This window comes from Somniosus microcephalus, chromosome 6 (genome assembly GCF_052327205.1).
Source record: "Somniosus microcephalus isolate GS21.2 chromosome 6, FLI_Smic_1.0, whole genome shotgun sequence".
Classification (NCBI taxonomy): domain Eukaryota; kingdom Metazoa; phylum Chordata; class Chondrichthyes; order Squaliformes; family Somniosidae; genus Somniosus; species Somniosus microcephalus.
The window spans coordinates 8217453-8238880 of NC_140992.1; the positions used below are offsets into that span (position 1 = coordinate 8217453).

At 46.4% G+C, this 21428-nt stretch overlaps 1 protein-coding gene across 1 annotated transcript; it reads left to right on the plus strand.

Annotated features, from left to right (window-relative positions):
* Window positions 1–1607: 1607 nt before the first annotated feature.
* LOC147115432 (extracellular calcium-sensing receptor-like) lies at window positions 1608–19797 on the plus strand. Its single transcript, XM_085989584.1, has 4 exons — window positions 1608–1865; window positions 11180–11989; window positions 17046–17169; window positions 18893–19797. The coding sequence occupies exons 1-4, from the start codon at window positions 1608–1610 to the stop codon at window positions 19795–19797; spliced, it is 2097 nt and encodes a 698-aa protein (XP_085845710.1).
* Window positions 19798–21428: the final 1631 nt, after the last annotated feature.

A 21428-nucleotide genomic window follows, 5' to 3' on the forward strand; every position in this document is an offset into this window, starting at 1 on the left:
GTTCCACAACAGGTGTGTGTGTGCTTATGTGTGTTTGTGTGTGTTGGTGTGTGTGTGTTGGTGTGTGTGTGTTTGTGTGTTGGTGTGATGGTGTGTTGGTGTTGGTGTGAGTGTGTGTTGGTGTGAGTTGGTGTGTGATAGTGTGTGTTGGTGTGAGTGTGTGTTGGTGTGATGGTGTGTGATAGTGTGTGTTGGTGTGAGTGTGTTTTGGTGTGAGTGTGTGTTGGTGTGATGGTGTGTGTGTTTTGGTGTGAGTGTATTCTGGTGTGAGTGTGTGTTGGTGTTTTGGCGTGAGTGTGTTTTGGTGTGAGTGTGTGTTGGTGTGATGGTGTGAGTGTGTTTTGGTGTGAGCGTGTTTTGGTGTGAGTGTGTTTTGGTGTGATGGTGTGTGATAGTGTGTGTTGGTGTGAGCGTGTGTTGGTGTGAGTTGGGTTGATGGTGTGTGTTGGGGCCGAACTCGCGATAAGATTGTAAATCCCAGATTTTATGTGAAATTGAACTCAATGTCAGAGACCACCAAACCGCCTTGTTTCGGTTGAGTTCAGCTGGTGCTTTCATGCTATGTCACAATGGAACTTTGCCAGGTGCTTTTCTCTTTCGCTTGTTCAAAATGCAGATTGAAACATTCGGCTCGGGACAGCAGAAATCGCAGTCAGAGCGAATGGTGTCAATGCGTGGTAGACCAGTAACAGTAACTCAGCTCAGCCCTCGGCAGCCAGTGACCCTCGCCGACAGAGAGTAAGAGGTTCCCATCTCCAGGCTCCCTCAGCAGCCAATGGCTCAACTTGGGGGGGGGGGGGGGGGGGGGGGAAGTAAGAGACTCCAGCCTGTAGGCTCCCTCAGTAGACACTGACCGTTCTCTGGGAGAGAGCGAGGGTTTCCTGTCTCCAGATACCCTCCGTAGACACTGACCGTTCTCTGGGAGAGAGCGAGGGTTTCCTGTCTCCAGATACCCCCAGTAGACAGTGACCCTTCTCTGGGAGAGAGCGCGAGGGTTTCCTGTCTCCAGATACCCCCAATAGACAGTGACCCTTCTCTGGGAGAGAGTGAGGGGTTCCTGTCTCCAGATACCCCCAGTAGACACTGACCCTTCTCTGGGAGAGAGTGAGGGTTTCCTGTCTCCAGATACCCTCAGTAGACAGTAACCATTCTCTGGGAGAGAGTGAGGGTTTCCTGTCTCTGGGTTCCCTCAGTAGACACTGACCTTTGCTAACATTTAATGCTGCAGATTGTAACAGGGTGAAAATAGTACTGAAACCTGTGCAAAAGAGAGCTCCACTTTATACAGTGAGATGAACTCATTCCTCAAAACTTCAATCAAGTTGCAATTCCCCAACAGCGTGTTTAAGGAAAGTTGGGAAACATGGAGCAATTTCCATGCAGATTGTTCCCAGTACGAATAAGTTAGACTGTTGAAGATATTGTAATATATTAAAGATGTCACGGTCAGAAATTACTTCCATTCATCAAGTGATCTTATTTCGCGGGACAGTGAAAGGTAGACAGACAGTCAATGCATCAAATGTCAATGAGATGTCCTTGTTGTAACCTTCTAACTCTGCACATCCCACAGTTTTGATTTAAGAGAATTCCACCTGGCACAGACCATGATCTTTGCGATTGAAGAAATAAACAGCAGTGCCAAGCTGCTTCCCAATGTCTCACTGGGGTACAAGATTTACGACGGGTGCCGCAGTGAAACCCTGTCTGTGAGAGCAGTCATGGCACTCCTCAGCGCCCAGGATGAAGCCACATCTAATTTCAACTGCACACTCACTTCTAGAGTCCCTGCTCTACTGGCGGACGCTGGCTTTATCAAGTCATTGGCAGAAACAATGATAACTGGTCCTTTTGGAATCCCAACGGTAGGATACCGGCACCTTAATGCCACATCATTCTTGATTAATTTTTGAAATTGCATTGTGTTAAATTACTAGTAGTTGAGACTCTAAAGTATAAATGTAAAGTCGAACGTGTAAGGTGTTAGTTGTGGTTCAACGGTCGCGCTCCTGCCTTCCTAAGTTAGAAGGTTGTGGGTTGAAGTGCTACCCTCAAGGAGTTTACGCTACATGTAACCCCAGCTGACGTAGAGTCATCCAGACTCGAGTCGTTGTTGGCTTGTTCTCTCTACACAGATGCGGCCAGACCTGCTGTGATTTCCAGCAAATTTTTTTTATTTTTTTATTGTTTTTTTGTTTTTCATACAGACCCCAGCATCTGCAACATTTGACCCCTTGTGACCCCACCTCATTGTTCTTTGATTTAATGTTTTCCTGACTGACCTGTTTGGACACCATTCACACCTTTGATTGCTGTGATTATCTCTCTGCCGAGGTGTGATAAATGGCAGTTAGAAAGATTACCTGTAATCATCTGGCATTATTCTCTGACTATATAAACTGTGTCTTTATGCATCTCTCCACTTCACCTGACGAAGGAGCAGCGCTCCGAAAGCTTGTGATTTCAAATAAAGCTGTTGGACTATAACCTGGTGTTGTGTGACTTCTTACTCAAGGAGCATAGCACAAGATCTGGGTTGGCACTTCATAGAGTCATAGAGTTATACAGCACGGATAGAGTCCCTTCGGCCCATCGTGTCCGTGCCGGCCATCAAACCCTGTCTAATCTAATCCCATATTCCAGCATTTGGTCCGTAGCCTTGTATGCTGTGGCATTTCAAGTGCTCATCCAAATGCTTCTTAAATGTTGTGAGGGTTCCTGCCTCCACAACCCTTTCAGGCAGTGAGTTCCAGACTCCAACCACCCTCTGGGTGAAAAAGTTCTCTCAAATCCCCTCTAAACCTCCCGCCCTTTACCTTGAATCTATGCCCCCTAGTTATTGACCCCTCTACTAAGGGAAAAAGCTCCTCAGCATCCATCCTATCTATGCCCCTCATAATTTTGTACACCTCAATCATGTCCCCCCTCAGCCTCCTCTGCTCCAAGGAAAACAAACCCAATCTGCCCAGTCTCTCTTCATAGCTGAAGCGCTCCAGCCCTGGTAACATCCTGGTGAACCTCCTCTGCACCCTCTCTAAAGCGATCACATCCTTCCTGTAGTGCTGTACTGAGGGAGCGCAGTCTTTTGATGAGACATGAAAGCAAAGCCCCCCTCTGCCATCTTTGGTGGACACAAAAAAGATCCCACTGCACTATTTTTAAGAAGAGCAGGGAAGTTCTCCCTGGGCCAATATTTATCCCTCAACCAACATCACTAAAACAGATTGTCTGGTCATTATCACATTGCTGTTTGTGGGAGCTTGCTGTGCGCAAATTGGCTGCTGCGTTTCCTACATTACAACAGTGACTACACTTCAAATGTACTTCATTGGCTGTAAAACGCCTTTTGGTCACCCTGAGGTGATGAAAGATGCTATATAAATGCAAGTCTTTCTTTTCTGTCTTTAAATGTCTAAATGTTTTGTTTACAATATTATGCCAAAGTAATCCATTCACCATTCATATGAAAACACTTGTAATAAAGAAAAATAAAGAAAGACTTGCATTTCTATAGCACCTTTCACAACCTCAGGACCTCCCAAAGTGCTTTACAGCCAATGAATTACTTTTGAAGTGTGGTCACTGTTGTAATGTAGGAAACAGCCGAATGTTATATGTTGGCTTGATTCTTTGGTCACACTCTGCCCTTGAAATCATGAAGATTATAGGTTCAAGTCCCACTTCAGAGACTTCAACACACAATCCAGGCTGACACTTCAGTGTAATACTGTCGGAGGGGCAGTACTGAGGGAGCACCATACTGTCGGAGGGGCAGTACTGAGGGAGTGCTACACTGTCGGAGGGGCAGTACTGAGGGAGTGCCACACTGTCGGAGGGGCAGTACTGAGGGAGTGCTGCACTGTCGGAGGGGCAGTACAGAGGGAGTGCCGCACTGTTGGAGGGGCAGTACTGAGGGAGTGCCGCACTGTCGGAGGGGCAGTACTGAGGGAGCGCTGCACTGTCGGAGGGGCAGTACTCAGGGAGCGCCACACTGTCAGAGGAGCAGTACTGAGGGAGTGCTGCACTGTCGGAGGGGCAGTACTGAGGGAGCGCTGCACTGTCGGAGGGGCAGTCTTGAGTGAGTGCCGCACTGTCGGAGGGGCAGTACTGAGGGAGCGCTGCACTGTCGGGGGGGCAGTACTGAGGGAGCACTGCACTGTCGGAGGGGCAATACTGAGGGAGCCCTGCACTGTCGGAGGGGCAGTACCGAGGGAGCGCCGCACTGTCGGAGGGGCAGTACTGAGGGAGCCCTGCACTGTCGGAGGTGCCGTATTCTGGATGAAATATTTGACCCAGGCCTCTTCTGCTCTCTCAGGTGGATGGTGCTATTCAAAGAAGAATCGAGAGTTTTTCCTGTGTCTTACTCAATTTTCCTCACTTAGTGGATTTTTAAAAAAATTGCACAGATACAGAATACAGATACTCCATTAAAAACGGAAACTACTACCAGTGGAGTTCTGATGAAAGGTCATCGACCTGAAACGTTAACTCTGTTTCTCTCTTCACAGATGCTGCCTGACCTGCTGAATATCTCCAGCATTTTCTGTTTTTATTAAAGGCAGCACCTCAGGTTGATATGGCTTGTTTAATAAAAGCTAATGGAATTCTCGGTTTTATCACGAAAGGCATAGGGGGTGAAATTGGGTGCCTTTGTGCCTCCCGTTAGCACCACCGGGGGCGCTAATGGGGCGCAAACGACTTTGTGACCGGGCGCGGCGCTGACATCCACTCCCGCCATATTCGGTGGGAGTTTTTGCGGCGGCGCTACGGCGTTGCGCCCCGATTTCCTTCGCCCGGAGATCGTGATGTCATCGCCGTGCGCATCGCCCCGGACCCGAAATTGACTTCCGCCCCCTGCCGCAGCACCGATCAAGAACACCGACAGCTGCAGGAGGCGCGCATCGGGCGGGCGGGCGCTTCGGGGGGCAAGGTGGCCGAGGTAAGTGGAAAAAAAAACTTACCTTTCCTGTTCTAGTTTTTTGTGCGGGTTCCTGCCCGCGATCGATCAGCCCGGAGCTCTGCCTGAGTGCCAGGTTGATCGCGCGGGATCGCGGTTGCCTCAGTGGTCCTGGTCGGTACTTTTTAAATTGCACAGGCTGCAGCGATAGCCCTTCCCTTTAAGGGAGGGATGGAGCCTTTGAACGCGGCAGTGCTGCACGGCCCAGTGTGCAATGCTGCTGAAGTTTCTGCCCCGCTCTCCGACGTTAGCGCCCTAAGCGCCCTTGATTCAAAGCTCCACTTCCCTCTTGGGGTGCGAAAACTCAATTTCACGGTCACCGGTGCTAAAGTTAGCACCCGCACGATGTTAGCGCCCCAAAATGGTCGATACCGAATTACATGAATCAACTGAGCGGCCTGCAGGTGGCGCTGTCCAGGGAGAGTATAAATACTCAGGCACGGGCCCAGCTTGCGCAGGACATTCTTTAACAGGGACTAGTGAAGGACACAACTAGACCTCCATGTTGTAAAACAGTTGATTAAAACTTTGTTTAACACTTAGAGCAAGTGCCTAGTAGTTTTCTTACATCACTGAATTTTCGCCCCATAGAATATAAAAGCCAAAAGGTAATGTTCGGCCTACCTAAAATCTTATTAAGACCTAACAGAGTACTGTGTGCAATATTGGGCTCCACACTCTTGGAAGGCTTTAGAGAGATTACAACACAGATTAACTCCTGCCTTCCTCCCTATCACAGACCTTCCCTTTTTGTTCTTTCCTCCCCTCCCCACTTTCCCTGCCACTGTACTTGCTTAAAACCTGTTACATCGCCAACTTTTGCCGAAAAGTCATCGAGCGGAAACGTTAACTCTGTTTCTCTCCACAGATGCTGCTGAGTATTTCCAGCATTTTCTGTTTTTTTTATTTCATTAGGATACTGTCTGGTATGAGGAAATACAAATGCAAAGAAAGCTTTGAAAAATTGGATTTTTTTCATTAGAGCAATGCAGATTACAACACAATCTGATAGAAGTGTTTAAAATTATGAAACGATGGGACATGATCGATAGAAACAGACTGTTTCTAGTAGTTGAGGGGTCGCGGAATGAGGGACCTTTCAGGACAGAAGTTGGGAAACACTTCTTCACACAAAGGGTGGTAGAAGTGTGGAGCTCTCTCCCACACAAAGCAGTGGATGCGAGCTCAATCAATAATTTAAAATCTGAGATTGATAGATTTTTGCTAGCAAAGAGTATAAAGGGATGTGGAGCTAAAGCGGCTGGATGGAGTTAAGGTACAGATCAGCGATGATCCCATTGAATGGCAAAGCAGGCTCAAGGGGCTGAATGGCCGACTCATGTTCCTGTGTTCCTATACAAGATTAACTACAAGAGATTTAGAACAGAGAGAAGGAGAAGCATATTCCCACAGAGCAGTGAAGCTGGCGAATTCACTTTTAGGTTAAATATATGAGAATGGGGATTTTATACTATCATTTCTCCACATGCCCTGTAATCCATTAAAAACATAAGAACATAAGAAATAGGAGCAGGAGTCGGCCATTTGGCCCCTCGAGCCTGCTCCTCCATTCAATAAGATCATGGCTGATCTTCTATCTCATCTCCACTTTCCTGCACTATCACTTGATTCCCTTAATATCCAAAAATCTATCGATCTCTGTCTTGAATATACTCAACGACTGAGCCTCCACAGCCCTCTGGGGCAGAGAATTCCAAAGATTCACAAACTCCGAGTGAAGAAATTTCTCCTCATCTCAGTCATAAATGGCCGTCCCCTTATCCTGAGACTGTGACCCCTGATTCTAGACTCCCCAGCCAGGGGAAACATCCTCCCTGCATCTACCCTGTCAAGCCCTGTAAGAATGTTGTATGTTTCAATGAGATCACCTCTCATTCTCCTAAACTCTAGGGAATATAGGCCTAGTCTACTCAATCTCTCCTCATAGGACAATCTCCCATCCCAGGAATCAGTCTGGTGAACCTTCGTTGCACTCCCTCTATGGCAAGTATATCCTTCCTGAGGTGAGGAGACCAAAACTGTACACAATACTCCAGGTGTGGTCTCACCAGGGCCCTATATAATTGCAGAAGGACTCTGATTAAGGGTCCCACCTCAAACCTAACCCATCAGATGTTGATGGGCCCACTGTGCATTTCCAGCTCCTTTTTATTTAACAATTTCTAAATTTGCAGATATTTTATTTACTTTGGATTTTGATGCACTGGTTTCATAAGACACTGCTATATTGTACTCCCCAGTGTCAGCCAGTGTCTCAGTGGGCAGCACCTCTCACCTCTGAGTCAGAAGGTCGTGGGTTCAAGTCCCACTCCAGAGACTTGAGCACAAAATCTAGGCTGACACTCCAGTGCAGCGCTGAGGGAGTGCTGCACTGTTGGAGGCACCGTCTTTCGGATGAGATGTTAAACCGAGGCCCCGTCTGCCCTCTCAGGTGGATGTAAAAGATCCCATGGCACTATTTCATAGAAGAGCAGGGGAGATGACTTATCAGGGGAAGGCACCAGCAGCCAGGTTCAGGGCACCATGACTGGCTCTGCTGCACAGAAGGGCGGGAAAAAGAGGGATAGGGCTATAGTGATAGGGGATTCAATTGTAAGGGGGATAGATAGGAGTTTCTGTGGCCGAGACCGAGACTCCAAGGTGGTATGTTGCCTCCCTGGTGCAAGGGTCAAGGATGTCTCGGAGCGGGTGCAGAGCATTCTGAAGGGGGAGGGGGATCAGCCAGTTGTCGTGGTACATGTAGGTACCAACGATGTAGGTAAAAAGAGGGAGGAGGTCCTACAAGCTGAATTTAGGGAGTTAGGAGCTAAATTGAAAAGTAGGACCTCAAAGGTAGTAATCTCTGGATTGCTACCAGTGCCACGAGCTAATAAGTTTAGAGAGAGTAAGATAGATAAGCTAAATACGTGGCTTGAGCAGTGGTGCAAGGGAGAGGGATTTAAATTCTTGAGGCATTGGAACCAGTTCTTGGGGAGGAGTGACCTGTACCAAGGGGACGGTCTACACCTGAACTGTGAGGGAGCCGATGTCCTCGGGGTAATATTTTCTAGGGCGGTTCGGGAGGATTTAAACTAATTTGGCAGGGGGATGGGAACCTAGGTAGTGGAAAAGAGGGAAGTCATATGAAGTCAGAAATAGATGGTAGAAAGGTGAGAAGCAATAAGCAAAGGAGAGAAACACAAAGGGCCAAACTAATTCATAATGAGAGTGTGAAAAAAGCAAGCCTGAAGGCTTTGTATCTTAATGCTAGAAGCATTAGGAACAAGGTGGATGAATTAGTTGTGGAAATAGAGGTAAACAAGTATGATTTGATTGGGATTACAGAAACGTGGCTGCAGGGTGGGCAAGGCTGGGAACTTAACATCCAGGGATATACAATATTTAGGAAGGATCGGCAAAAAGGTAGGGGAGGTGGGGTAGCATTGCTGGTAAAGGAGGGGATTAATGCAATGGAAAGGAAGGATATTAACTCGGATGAAACGGAATCTGTATGGGTAGAAATGAGAAATAGCAAGGGGAGGAAAACGTTAGTGGGTGTGATATATAGGCCTCCAAATAGTAATATGGAGGTGAGGGAAGGCATAAAAAGGGAATCAGGCCATTTTAGACTGGGTATTGTGCAATGAGAAGGGACTTATCAGCAATCTTCTTGTACGAGGCCCCTTGGGTCAGAGCGATCATAATATGATCGAGCTCTCAGTCGAGATGGAGAGTGAGGAAATTGAATCAGAGACTAAGGTCCAGAACTTAAATAAAGGGAATTACGAGGGTATGAGACGGGAATTGGGTAAGATTGATTGGGTGGTGTTTCTGGGGGGATTGACAGTGGATAGACAATGGCAAGCATTCAAAGATAGAATGGAAGAATTCCAGAACATGTTTATACCGGTTTGGCATAAAAATAAACCTAAAAAGGTGACTCAACCGTGGATAACGAGGGAAATTAGGGACAGCATAAAATCAAAAAAAAGGGCATATCAACTGGCAAAAAAAGCACCAGACCGGAAGATTGGGGGCAGTACAGGATACAGCAAAAGAGGACAAAGGGATTAATCAGGAAGGGGAAAATAGAATACGAAAGTAAACTTGCAGCAAACATAAAGACAGACTGCAAAAGCTTTTATCGGTATATCAGGAGGAAAAGACTGGTAAAATCCCAAGTCGGTCCCTTGCAGTCCGATTCGGGAGAATATATAATGGAGAATAAGGAAATGGCAGACCAATTAAACTCATACTTTGGTTCTGTATTCACAAAGGAGGACACAAATAACCTCCCAGGAATATCGGCAAACATAGGGACTAATGAGAGGGAGGAGCTGACAGAAATTAGTATCTCTAGGGATATGGTGTTGGGTAAGTTGAGGGGACTGAAGGCCGACAAATCCCCGGGGCCTGATAAACTACATCCTAGGGTACTTAAGGAGGTGGCCGTGGAGATAGCAGATGCTCTAAGGATCATCTTCCGGAACTCCATTGACTCGGGAACAGTACCCGTGGATTGGAGGGTAGCTAATGTTACCCCAATATTTAAAAAGGGGGGTAGAGAGAAAGCAGGGAATTATAGACCAGTAAGCCTTACATCGGTTGTGGGCAAAATGCTAGAGTCCATTATTAAGGATAAAATAGCGGAGCACTTGACAAATGGGGAAAGGATCGGACAGAGTCAACATGGATTTACAAAGGGTAAATCGTGTTTGACTAATCTGCTGGAATTTTTTGAGGAAGTAACTGGTAAAATAGATGGGGGAGAGCCAGTGGATGTGGTGTACCTTGACTTCCAGAAAGCCTTCGATAAGGTTCCACACAAAAGATTGTCATGCAAAATTAAGGCTCATGGGATTGGGGGCAAAGTATTAACGTGGATAGAGAACTGGCTGGCGGATAGAAAACAGAGAGTTGGAATAAACGGCTCGTTTTCGGAGTGGCAGGCAGTGACCAGCGGGGTGCCGCAAGGATCTGTCCTGGGACCCCAGCTGTTCACAATATATATAAATGATCTGGATCAGGGAATTGGATGCAATATTTCCAAATTCGCTGACGACACTAAACTAGGAGGAGGGGTGGGCTCTGATGAGGATGTCAGGAGGCTACAGTGCGATTTGGACAGGTTGGGGGAATGGGCGGATACGTGGCAGATGCACTATAATGTGGATAAATGCGAGGTTATCCACTTTGGGGGTAAAAACAGGAGGGTAGATTATTATCTAAATGGCAATAGATTGGGAGATGGGGAAGTGCAGAGGGACCTGGGTGTTCTTGTGCACCAGTCACTGAAGGAGAGCATGCAGGTGCAACAGGCGATTAAGAAGGCAAATGGTATGTTGGCCTTCATATCAAGGGGGTTCGAGTATAGGAATAGGGATACCTTACTACAGCTGTACAAGGTGCTGGTGAGACCGCATCTGGAGTATTGTGTACAGTTTTGGTCGCCCCATCTGCGGAAGGATGTTCTTGCCATGGAAAGAGTGCAACGGCGATTCACCAGGCTGATACCTGGAATGGCGGGAATGACCTACGAAGAGAGATTAAATAGTTTGGGCTTGTACTCACTGGAGTTTAGAAGATTGAGAGGGGATCTCATCGAAACATATAAAATTATGGCAGGCCTGGACAGGCTGAATTCAGAATGTTTCCAATGGCCGGGGAGCACAGAACCAGGGGCCACAGTCTAAAAATAGCGGGCAAATCATTTAAAACAGAGATGAGGAAGAATTTCTTCACTCAAAGAGTGGTGAGCCTGTGGAATTCCCTGCCACAGAGGGCTGTGAAGGCTAATTCAATAAATATTTTCAAGAGAGAATTGGATATATTTCTGAAGGCTAAGGGGATTAAGGGTTACGGAGAAAAGGCGGGGACGGGCTACTGAACTGGTAAGATCAGCTATGATCTCAGACGAAGATCAGCCATGATCTCATTGAATGGCGGAGCAGGCTCGAAGGGCCGAATGGCCTACTCCTGTTCCTATCTCTATGTTTCTATGTTTCTATGTCCTGGCCAATATTTATCCCTCAACCAACATCACTGAAAAAATACAGATTATCTGGTCATTATCACATTGCTGTTTGTGGGAGCTTGCTGTGCGCAAATTGACTGCCGCTACAACGGTGACTTCAAAAAGTCCTTCATTGGCTGTAAAGCACTTTGGGACATCCAGTGGTTGTGAAAGGCGCTATATAAATGCAAGTCTTTCTTTCTTTTTAGATCAGTTTCTCCGCCATGTGTGAGTGCTTTGGTAATCGGGAGATCGCCACACTTTTCGAAACCATGCCGAACGATTCCCACCAAATGAGCGCCATAACCTTGCTGGTGAAGCATTTCGGTTGGAATTGGATCGGATTAGTGCAAAGCAATTCCACCTACATCACGATGGAGTCCCAAGCGATTCTCCAAGCGTTCAAAAGGCTCGAGATTTGCATTGCCTTTGCAGAAATCATCTCTGAGTTGGACTCCAAGGAAAAAATACTGAAGGTGGTGACCATGATGAAACAGGCCACCACAAAGATTATCATCGCTTTCGTTTCCCTGAAAGATATGGAGGTTTTGCTGCAAGAGGTGGTGCGTCAAAATGTGACGGGTATTCAGTGGATTGGGAGCGAATCCTGGATCACAATGCCCATTCTGTCTCCGGCAGAGAACGCCCGCTTCCTTGTAGGGGCACTGGGATTCGCTGTGGCGAAGGCAGAGATACCAGGGCTAAAGGAGTTCCTGCTTCAGGTCAATCCGTATCAAACTCCCGCAAACTCCTTGGTCAATGAGTTTTGGGAGAAAGTGTTCCACTGTGCCATACAAACACCGCAAAATGTGACTCTCAGCGACTCGGAATCTCAGGCGCAGCAATGTACCGGGAGTGAGCTTTTACAAGAAATAAATAACCAGTATACCGATACCTCCCAACTGAGAGATTCCTACCATGTGGATAAAGCGGTTTATGCCGTGGCACGTGCCCTTCACAACATGCTATCGTGTGGAAATAACGGTTGCGCCGATCTGTCAGATTTTGAATCGCGGCAGGTAAGAAAGATTAGAGTTACATGACTAAACAGACACGGTGTGTACTTGCCGCCTTCTTTACCAGTTTGCTCTCGAAACATTGAAGAATTGCTCTGGTTGCTAAGTGAAGCAACATGTAAATCCCTCTAGGACCATTTCCATTGTTGGGTCCTACAAGCGAAATTTTTTTAAATCTTGATTCATTCATGAGATGTGGGCGTCATTGGCACGGCCAGCATTTATTGCCCATCCCTAATTGCCCTTCAGAAGGTGGTGGTGAGCCGCTTTCTTGGCAACTGAGAGGCTTGCTGGGCCTTTTCAGAGGGCAGTTAATAGTCAAACACATTGCTGTGGTTCTGGGGTCACACATAGGCCAGACCAGATAAGGGCAGCAGATTTCCTTCCCTAAAGGACATCAGTGAACCAGATGGGTTTTTACGACAATCCAATGGTCACCATTGCTGACACTAGCTTTTTATTCCAGATTTATTTAATTAACTGAATTTAAATTCCCCAGCTACCATGGTGGGATTTGAACTCCCGTCTCTGGATCATTAGTCCAGGCCTCTGGATTACTAGCCCAGTAACATAAACAATATGCTACCATATCCCTATGGTAATGACATTTCAATTAATGAATTGGCTAGAGATAGATCAGATGGGTTCTTCAGTTACCAAGGGTTCATACATGATGACCAGAGCGATTGCTCTCCCAGTATCCTGCAGAAGCAATATTTCAGTGAGCGAGTGGTCAATTTATGGAACAGACTCCCTGGAGAGGCAGTAAAAGCAGATAGTATTGATTCATTCAGATGCAAAATTAGATAGACTTCTTCCAGAAATAACATTTCGGGATCCAGTATCTGAGTACAGGAAACTTTGTGCTATCCGGCACCAACGGGACCGAGCTGTTGCCATCCCATCAAAACTGTCGGACAAACCAGCGCTAATGTTGAAACATACGGAGATTTTGAGCTCCGTAACTGGCAACAAACCCTGGCTTCTAAACAGTTGGCCGTACCTTGCAAGCGTCTCTGTAGCTTAGCAACAGCTTCAGCGAGACCTTGCAGAGCTTGACTGTTGAGAAAAAAGCAACGAAAAGAAAAAAAAACTAACGAAACGGCTCCTGATTTTTGCCGGTGGCTCGAGCTTGCCGGACATTTAGCCTCCGGATAACACAAAGTTTCCTGTAATTTGAGACATGCCGTGTGGCGAGTGTAGCGAGCTCGGGAGGAACAGATGACTTTGGACCTCTGGTTCCCCAAGCTCTCCACCACTGGGGGTTTTCCTGGTGTCATGTCTGGGTCTGTTGTAGCCTCACTGAGGGAGATTGAATGAAGTCAACAACTTCATTATTGGATCATATGATCTGCCCGGATGGCAGAAGGTGAACCCGATTGACCTTGAACATTTTTCCGCTAGCAAGTCCTCTGTTCCTACCTGAACTGGTCCATTTTATATTTGTAAAATTTGGAAGCTCGGTAAGAGACAGGATACATCAACTGTACTACAATATATTTGGTGTATAATTGATGTTTTTCCCCTTAATAATGTTGGTTCCTTCTGGATGGATGGGCTAGAAGATTTGTTCATCCTTATTTATCTTAGGATCATGTGAGTTGTGTTCCAGCTGCACGTTATTCACAACTAATGCTCTCTCTCCCTCCCTCCCTCCCCCCCGACCCCATCCATTTTTGAAGCTACTATATTACCTGGGCACATTAAATTCCACAGACATGAATGGCAGCGACATACACTTACACCAAGATGGAAATTGGGTCCCGAAATATGAACTAGTAAACTGGCAAATAAGCGGCAGCGGCGTCGCTGGCATTGTAAGCGTTGGGAAATATGACAAATCGGAGCTTGTAGGCCAGGTGTTGAAGATAAACGAACAAGCTATCGTTTGGAGTGGTGGCCGGAGGAAGGTAATCCTGCGCAGTAAAAGTCTCTCTGTGTTTGTGAATGAAGTGTTGCCCAACCTGTATTCATTATGTTAAACGGTCACTTCCGAAATCAACACAGCTCGACGTTAAGTGCTGAAAGGGACAGCGACTCTTTAAATGGAAATAAACTTTAATACAACAACAACCTGCATTTATATAGCGCCTTTAATGTAGCAAAACTTCCCATGGCGCTTCACAGGAGCGATTATCAGGCAAAATTTGACACCGAGCCACATAAAGGAGCTACTGGCCCAGAAATTCGGGTCAGGGGCTTCCCACGGGTGCAAGCCCCCGACCTACACTTACATATCGCGCTGACATTTGAAGACTGGGCCTGTGTGGATTTCCGGTCTGTGGCCCGGTTCAGCTCTCGGCGCGCTGTGCGTGCGTGATCCAGCGGCGTACTTAGTGCGATGAGCCGGCTGGGATCACGTGAGCACTGGGCAACCAATGGGAGTTTACAAAAGTCCATTCATGAGTTAGACATAAGACCTGTCAAACTCATGAAAACTATGGGCGCCCAAAACAGTACTTAAACTTCAAATAAAAGTTTTTAAAAATCCCACTAATTAAATGAACTATTAATAACTGTAAAAAACTATTTTAAACAATTATTCAAATTTCTGCCAAAATTTTTTTTTCAAGAAATCGGGTCCAAAAATACACTTACCTTACTGTAAATTCTTTAAAAATAATAAACCTGTGGAAAAAAATTTCTAACTTTAATTATTAGACCACTTACCTTTTAAAACTAAGTCCTTACGTCTGCTTTTTTCATTCGTAAAAAGTGGAGGCCTTCACGCACGGACAAACCTGTCAAAAAAACCGAAGTTCAACGCGTCCGCGCTGCTTCAAACGTCGCACGGGAACCGCCTCTTAACCCCTTGGTTCAGAGGAGAGGATATGCCGGTTTTCCGCGCATGCGCTGTGCATGCTGAAATCCGGCACTTCCAACGGGCCCACGCGTGAGTACCCCGTCCGTACTCACGTGTTGGGACCCGAATTACTGGGCCATTAGGACAGATGATGTCGCCCTTTTAGAACTGAGATGAGGAGGAATTTCTTCTCTCAGAGGGTCACAAATCTGTGGAATTCTCTGCCCCAGAGGGCCGTGGAGGCTGGGTCATTAAATACATTTAAGGTGGAGATAGACAGATTTTTGCAAGATAAGGGAGTGAAGGGTTATGGGAAGTGGGCGGGGAAGTGACTTTGAGCCCAAGATCAGCCATGATCTTATTGAATGGCGGAGCAGGCTCGAGGGGCCGAGTGGCCTATTCCTGCCTCTGTTTCTTATGTTCTTATGACCAAATGTTTGGTCAAAGAGGTCGGTTTTAAGGAGCACCTTAAAAGAGGAGAGAGAGGCAGAGAGGTTTAGGGAGGGAATTCTAGAGTTTAGGGCCTAGGTGAAAATCAAGGATGCGCAAGAGGCCAGATTTGGAGGAGCGCAGAGATCTCGGGGGGTTGTGGGGCTGGAGGAGGTTACAGAGATAGGGAGGGGTGAGGCCACGGAGGGATTTGAAAACAAGGATGAGAATTTTAAAATTGAGGTGTTGCCTCCAATGTATAAATAGTGAATGATATCAACTCCATGTCAAGAATCTCCTAATCAAAATGATTTTAGTGACACCTCGCTCTCTCTGTCTCTTTCATCTCTCCCCTCTTTCTCCTTCACTGACTCTCAACTCACCTTCCTTCTTCCCCCCCTATTGTTCACTCCCCCTCTCCTCTCTCCCCATCTCCTTCTCTTCCCCTCTCCCTTCTCTATTTCTCTCTTTGTCTTTCTATCTATTTCCTCTCTCCTTCTCTGTTCCGCCCTCTCTCGCCCTATTCCAAACATCTGCTTGAGCATCCACCTGCCACCTCCCCGTCCAGTCCCATTAAAGACCATCTTTGCTCCGATTCCAGGCCCTGACTAACTCAACCTGCCTTCCACTTTCTGCTGTGCCCCCACCTTCCATGTATTTAGATCTCTCTCCTTTCTACATGGGTGTAGTATGTGTCCAACTTCTCGACCAGTTAAAGGAGAGTGTTGTGGCAGAACCTGGATCATCCAATCTGTCTTCACCTCTATGATCTTTGAACTCTAAATTAAATCGATCAGAAGTCAATTTCTCCTCCCTTTACTTAATTCATTCTCCGGATGTGGACGTCACTGCAAGCCCACCCCGAGTGGTGGTGGGCCGCCTTCTTGAACCGCTGCAGTTCATGCGGTGAAGGTGCTCCCACAGTGCTGTTCAGGAGGGAGTTGAAGGATTTTAACACAGGGATATGAAGGAACGGTGATATCTGTCCAATATCAGTGTTTCCCAGTCAATCATAAGAAACCCATATGGATAAAAATAACAAATACTGCGGATATTGGAAATCTGAAATAAAACAGAAAATGCTGGGAACACTCAATGGGACATGCAGCACCTGTGGCGAGAGAAACAGTTCATGTTTTAGGTCGATGGCCTTTCATCAAAACTGGAAATGTTAGAGATGAACACCTTTCAATAAACAGAGAGGCAGGGAATAGGGGGAAGGGGTAGCAAAGAACAAAGGGGAGAAGTCTGTGATAAAGTGGAGGGCAGGAGTGATTAAATGACTCACCAAGGCTTCTTCGGCAGCACCTACCAAACCCGCGACCTCTTCCACCTAGAAGGACAAGGACAGCAGGCGCATGGGAACACCACCACCTCCAAGTTCCCCTCCAAGTCACACACCATCCTGACTTAGAAGTATATCGGCCGATCCTTCATCGTCGCTGGGTCAAAATCCTGGCACTCCCTCCCTAACAGCACTGTGGGAGTACCTTCACCACACGGACTGCAGTGGTCCAAGAAGGAGGCTCACCACCACCTTCCCGAGGGCAATTAGGGATGGGCAATAAATGCTGGCCTTACCAGCGACGCCCACATCCCATAAACGAATAAAAAACACCAAAAGGGATGATGGTGCAAGGCAAAAGGAGGGAACAATTATGGAAACAAAAGATGGATCCAGAGGAGGTGTAATTGGTCACAGAAAGCCCAAAAGAATCCATATTAAGGATATTTTATCTGACCAACAAGTCTTCTTTACTGTATTGATGACATTTGATGTAATTCAGCCAAATACGATGTAATGGTCTGCATCTCTTTTTTGCGAAGGCCCCACGAGGAACGTGTTCCAAAAGCTGCTCCCCTGGTTCAAGGAAAGCCTTTCGGCGTGGAGAGCCTGTGTGTTGTTTTGACTGTGTGCAATGCCACATTGATGATATTAGTAATGTGACAGGTCTGTATAAATACTTGCATGAACCTTTAACTGATATTATGGACATAGGAACAGGAGGAGGCCATTCAGCTCCTCAAGGCTGTTCGGCCATTCAATTAGATCATGGCTGATCTGTATCTTAGCTCCATTTACCCTCCTTGGTTCCGTAGCCCTTAATACCCTTGCCTAACAAAACATAGAAGAAACATAGAAACATAGAAGATAGGAGCAGGAGTAGGCCATTCGGCCCCTCGAGCCTGCTCCGCCATTCAATGAGATCATGGCTGATCATCCAAATTCAGTACCCTGTCCCTGCTTTCTCCCCATATCCCTTGATCCCTTTAGCCTTAAGAAATACATCCAACTCTTTTTTGAATATATTTAATGAACTGGCCTCCACCGCCCTCTGTGGCAGAGAATTCCACAGGTTCACCACTCTCTGGGTGAAGAAATTCCTCCTCATTTCAGTCCTAAATGGCTTACCCCTTATCCTTAGACTATGACATCTGGTTCTGGACTCCCCGGCCATCATAAACATCCTTTCTGCATCTAGTCTGTCCAGGCCTGACAGAATTTTATAAGTTTCGATGAGATCCCCTCTCAATCTTCTAAACTCCAGTGAGTATAAGCCCAATCGACACAATCTCTCCTCATACGTCATTCCTGCCATCCCAGGTATCAGCCTGGTGAATCTTCGCTGCACTCCTTCCATGGCAAGAACGTCCTTCCTCAGGTAAGGCGACCAAAACTGCACACAATACTCAAGGTGCGGTCTCACCAAGGCCCTGTACAACTGTAGCAAGACATCCTTGTTCCTGTACTCGAACCCTCTTGTCATTGGGTATATTCAAAACAGAAGTCGATAGATTTCTGACTAGTAAAGGCATCAAGGGATATGGCGATAGGGCTGGTGAATGGAGTTGAGGTTGATGATCAGCCATGATCTCATTGAATGGCGGAGCAGATTTGAAGGGCCGAATGGCCGACTCCTGCTCCTATTCCTTATGTTCTTATGGCACCTTGTTCTGGACTCCCCCCACCAGAGGAAACAGTTTCTCTCTGCCTGCCTTATCAATTCTGTTAATCATCTTAAACCATTCAATTAGATCACCCCTTAATCTTCTAAACTCGAGGGAATACAAGCCGAGTCTGTGCAAACTGTCCTCAGAATTTAACTCCTTTTAGCCCTGGTATCATTCTGCTGAATCTGCGCTGCTCCCCCTCCAAGGCCAATATATCCTTCCTGAGGTGTGGGGCCCAGAACTGAACGCAGTACTCTAAGTAGGATCTAACCATAAGAACATAAGAATTCGGAGCAGGAATGGGCTCTATGGCCCCTTGAGCCTGCTCCGCCATTCAAAAAGATCATGGCTGATCTTCAATCTCAACTTTACTTTCCCCGCCCCCCGATCTCCATATCCCTTGATTCCCCTAGAGTCCAAAAATCTATCGATCTCAGCCTTGAATATACTGAAAGACTCAGCATTCACAGCCCTCTGGGGCAGAGAATTCCGAAGATTCACAGTTTTATATAACTGCAACATGACTTCCACCCCTTTGTGTTCCTTGCCCCTCGAGATAGAGGCCAACATTCCGTTAGCCTCTTTAATTGATGTTTGTACCTGTCCACTAGCTTTTAGTCAATTCTGTACTTGAACTCCTAAATCTCTCGGCTTCCAAATGTGACAACGTTTTCTACAAGTGCGAACCCTAACGTGAATGTGCCTCTTTTTTTTTTAAATAGATGCGCTATCTTGTACGAAGTGTCCACTGGAATATTGGCCCAATCTACACAGGAACGAGTGTCTACTGAAGGAGATTGAGTTCCTTTCCTTTGAGGACAGGATGGGTGGGGCTTTGGCCAGCTTCGCGGTGGGAGGAGCCTGCTTAACAGTCGCAATATTTGCCGTTTTCTTGAGGAACAGACACACCCCGCTGGTCCGAGCCAACAATTCTGAGCTGAGCTTCATTATTCTGCTGTCTCTGGTGCTCTGCTTTCTGTGCGCCCTCACCTTTATCGCTGACCCATCGCCCTGGTCCTGCATCTTGCGTTTCACGGTCTTCGCGGTGACCTTCGTTCTGTGCCTGGCAGGTATTCTGGGCAAGACGCTGGTCGTGCTTATGGCCTTTAAGAGTAAGTCTCCCAAAAGCCGCATGCTGAAGTGGTTCACACCCAGCCGCCAGCGAACCAGTGTGTTAATCCTGACTTTGGTCCAATGTTTGATATGCATTCTCTGGGTCGCAAGCTCTCCCCCTTTCCCTTTCAAAAATCTAACCTATTACCAGCACATCATTAGCTTGGAATGTCAGGTCGGGTCCGTCGCTTACTTTTGCGCCGTTTTCACGTTGATTTTCCTCTTGACCGGCGTAACTCTGGCCGTTGCATTTTTCGCCCGGAAACTCCCAGACAGCTTCAACGAAGCGACGCACATAACCTTTAGCCTGCTGATCTTCTGTGCCGTTTGGATCACCTTTTTCCCCGTGTATATCAGCTCCCCGGAGAAATACGCTGCCGCTGTCCACGTATTTGCTATTTTAGCTTCTAGCTTTGGTCTGTTGCTGTGTATCTTTGCCCCCAAGTGTTATATTATCTTGCTGAAACCAGAACTGAACACAAGAAAGTGGCTCATGACCTACTCATCCAAATAAATGAAAATGTAAAAAAAAAGTTAGAAACACAATAAAATATGTGGTATATAAATTTTAGATAATTTAAATAGTTTTGTAGCATCTTACAGCACAGAAGGAGGCCATTCGGCCCATCGAGTCTGCGCCGGCTCTTTCGAAGAGCAATCCAGTTAGTCCCACTCCCCCGCTCTTCCCCCCACATCCCTGCAATTGTTTCTCCTTCAAGTATTTATCCAATTCCCTTTTGAAGGCTCCTATTGACTCTGTATCCACCACCCTATCAGGCAACGTATTCCAAATCCTAACCACTCGTTACGTAAAAAAGTTTTTCCTCATGTCGCCTCTGGTTCTTTTGCCAAATCACCTTAAATCTGTGTCCTCTGGTTATCGACCCTTCAGCCATTGGAAACAGTTTCTCTTTATTTACTCTCTCTAAACCTTTCATGATTTTAAACACCTCTATCAAATCTCCTCCAAGGCGAACAGCCCCAGGTTCTCCAGTCTATCCAGGTAACTGTACTCCCACATCCCTGGAACCATTCTAGTGCTTGCTGTATTCTCCTCATCTACTCGCTGGTTCTTTTGCCAGTTATCTTAAATCTGTATCCTTTGGTTATCAACCCATCCACAATTTCTCCCTAACTCCAAATCCTTCATAATTTTGAAGACCTTTATAATACTCCAGCTGAGGCCTAACCAGTGATTTATAAAGGTTTGGCATAACTTCCTTGCTATTATACTCTGTGCCTCTACTTAGAAAGCCAAAGATCCCACATGCTTTTTTAACAGCCTTCTCAACTTGTCTTGATAAAATATATATTATATCTTGGTAAAATATACAAAACTATTTTAGAAGTACGCACACAAATTCTATTCAATTAGGATTGTGTTCAAATAGTTGGGTTGTTAGTCACCCTTATGATAAGTTACATGGTAAATGTGCCTTCAATTGAATTTGTGTGATTATATTAGTAAACTGAAGATTGTATCTATGTTTATATCCTTAATTATTGGGAGCGGTCTCCTCTCTCCCATGGATGGCTGTGGCCTCCAGTCCTATCGTATGAATTTGAACTCGGATGGCGCTGGAATTCTGCGAGGATTCTCTTGGTCTTCCGCCATAATGTCGCCAGGAGACTACACTGTACTATACTATGAACGTCTGAATGCCAGTGTGGTTTTAAAAGATTCAAGTAGCACACAAAACATCTTGGTGGTAATTTTGACTTTGCCCGACAGTGTAAAACGGGCAATAGTGAATTGGCAGCCCGTTTTATATCTCTCCCGATTTTTTATTTCTATTGACTAGATTTAAAGTAATTGGTAGAAGGATTAGTGGGGAATTGAGGAGAAGTTTTTCACCCAGAGAGTGGTGGGGGTCTGGAACTCACTACCTGAAAGGGTGGTAGAGGCAGAAACCCTCATCACATTTAAAAAGTACTTGGATATGCACTTGAAGTGCCGTAACCTACAGGGCTACAGACCGAGAGCTGGAAAGTGGGATTAGGCTGGAGAGCTCTTTTTTGGCCAGTGCAGACACGATGGGCCGAATGGCCTCCTTCTGTGCCATAAATTTCTATGACTCTATGGCCCTATGACTTTGACGTGAGGGAATTCAGGAGAGATGTAATACGGACAGCCGATTCGCTATC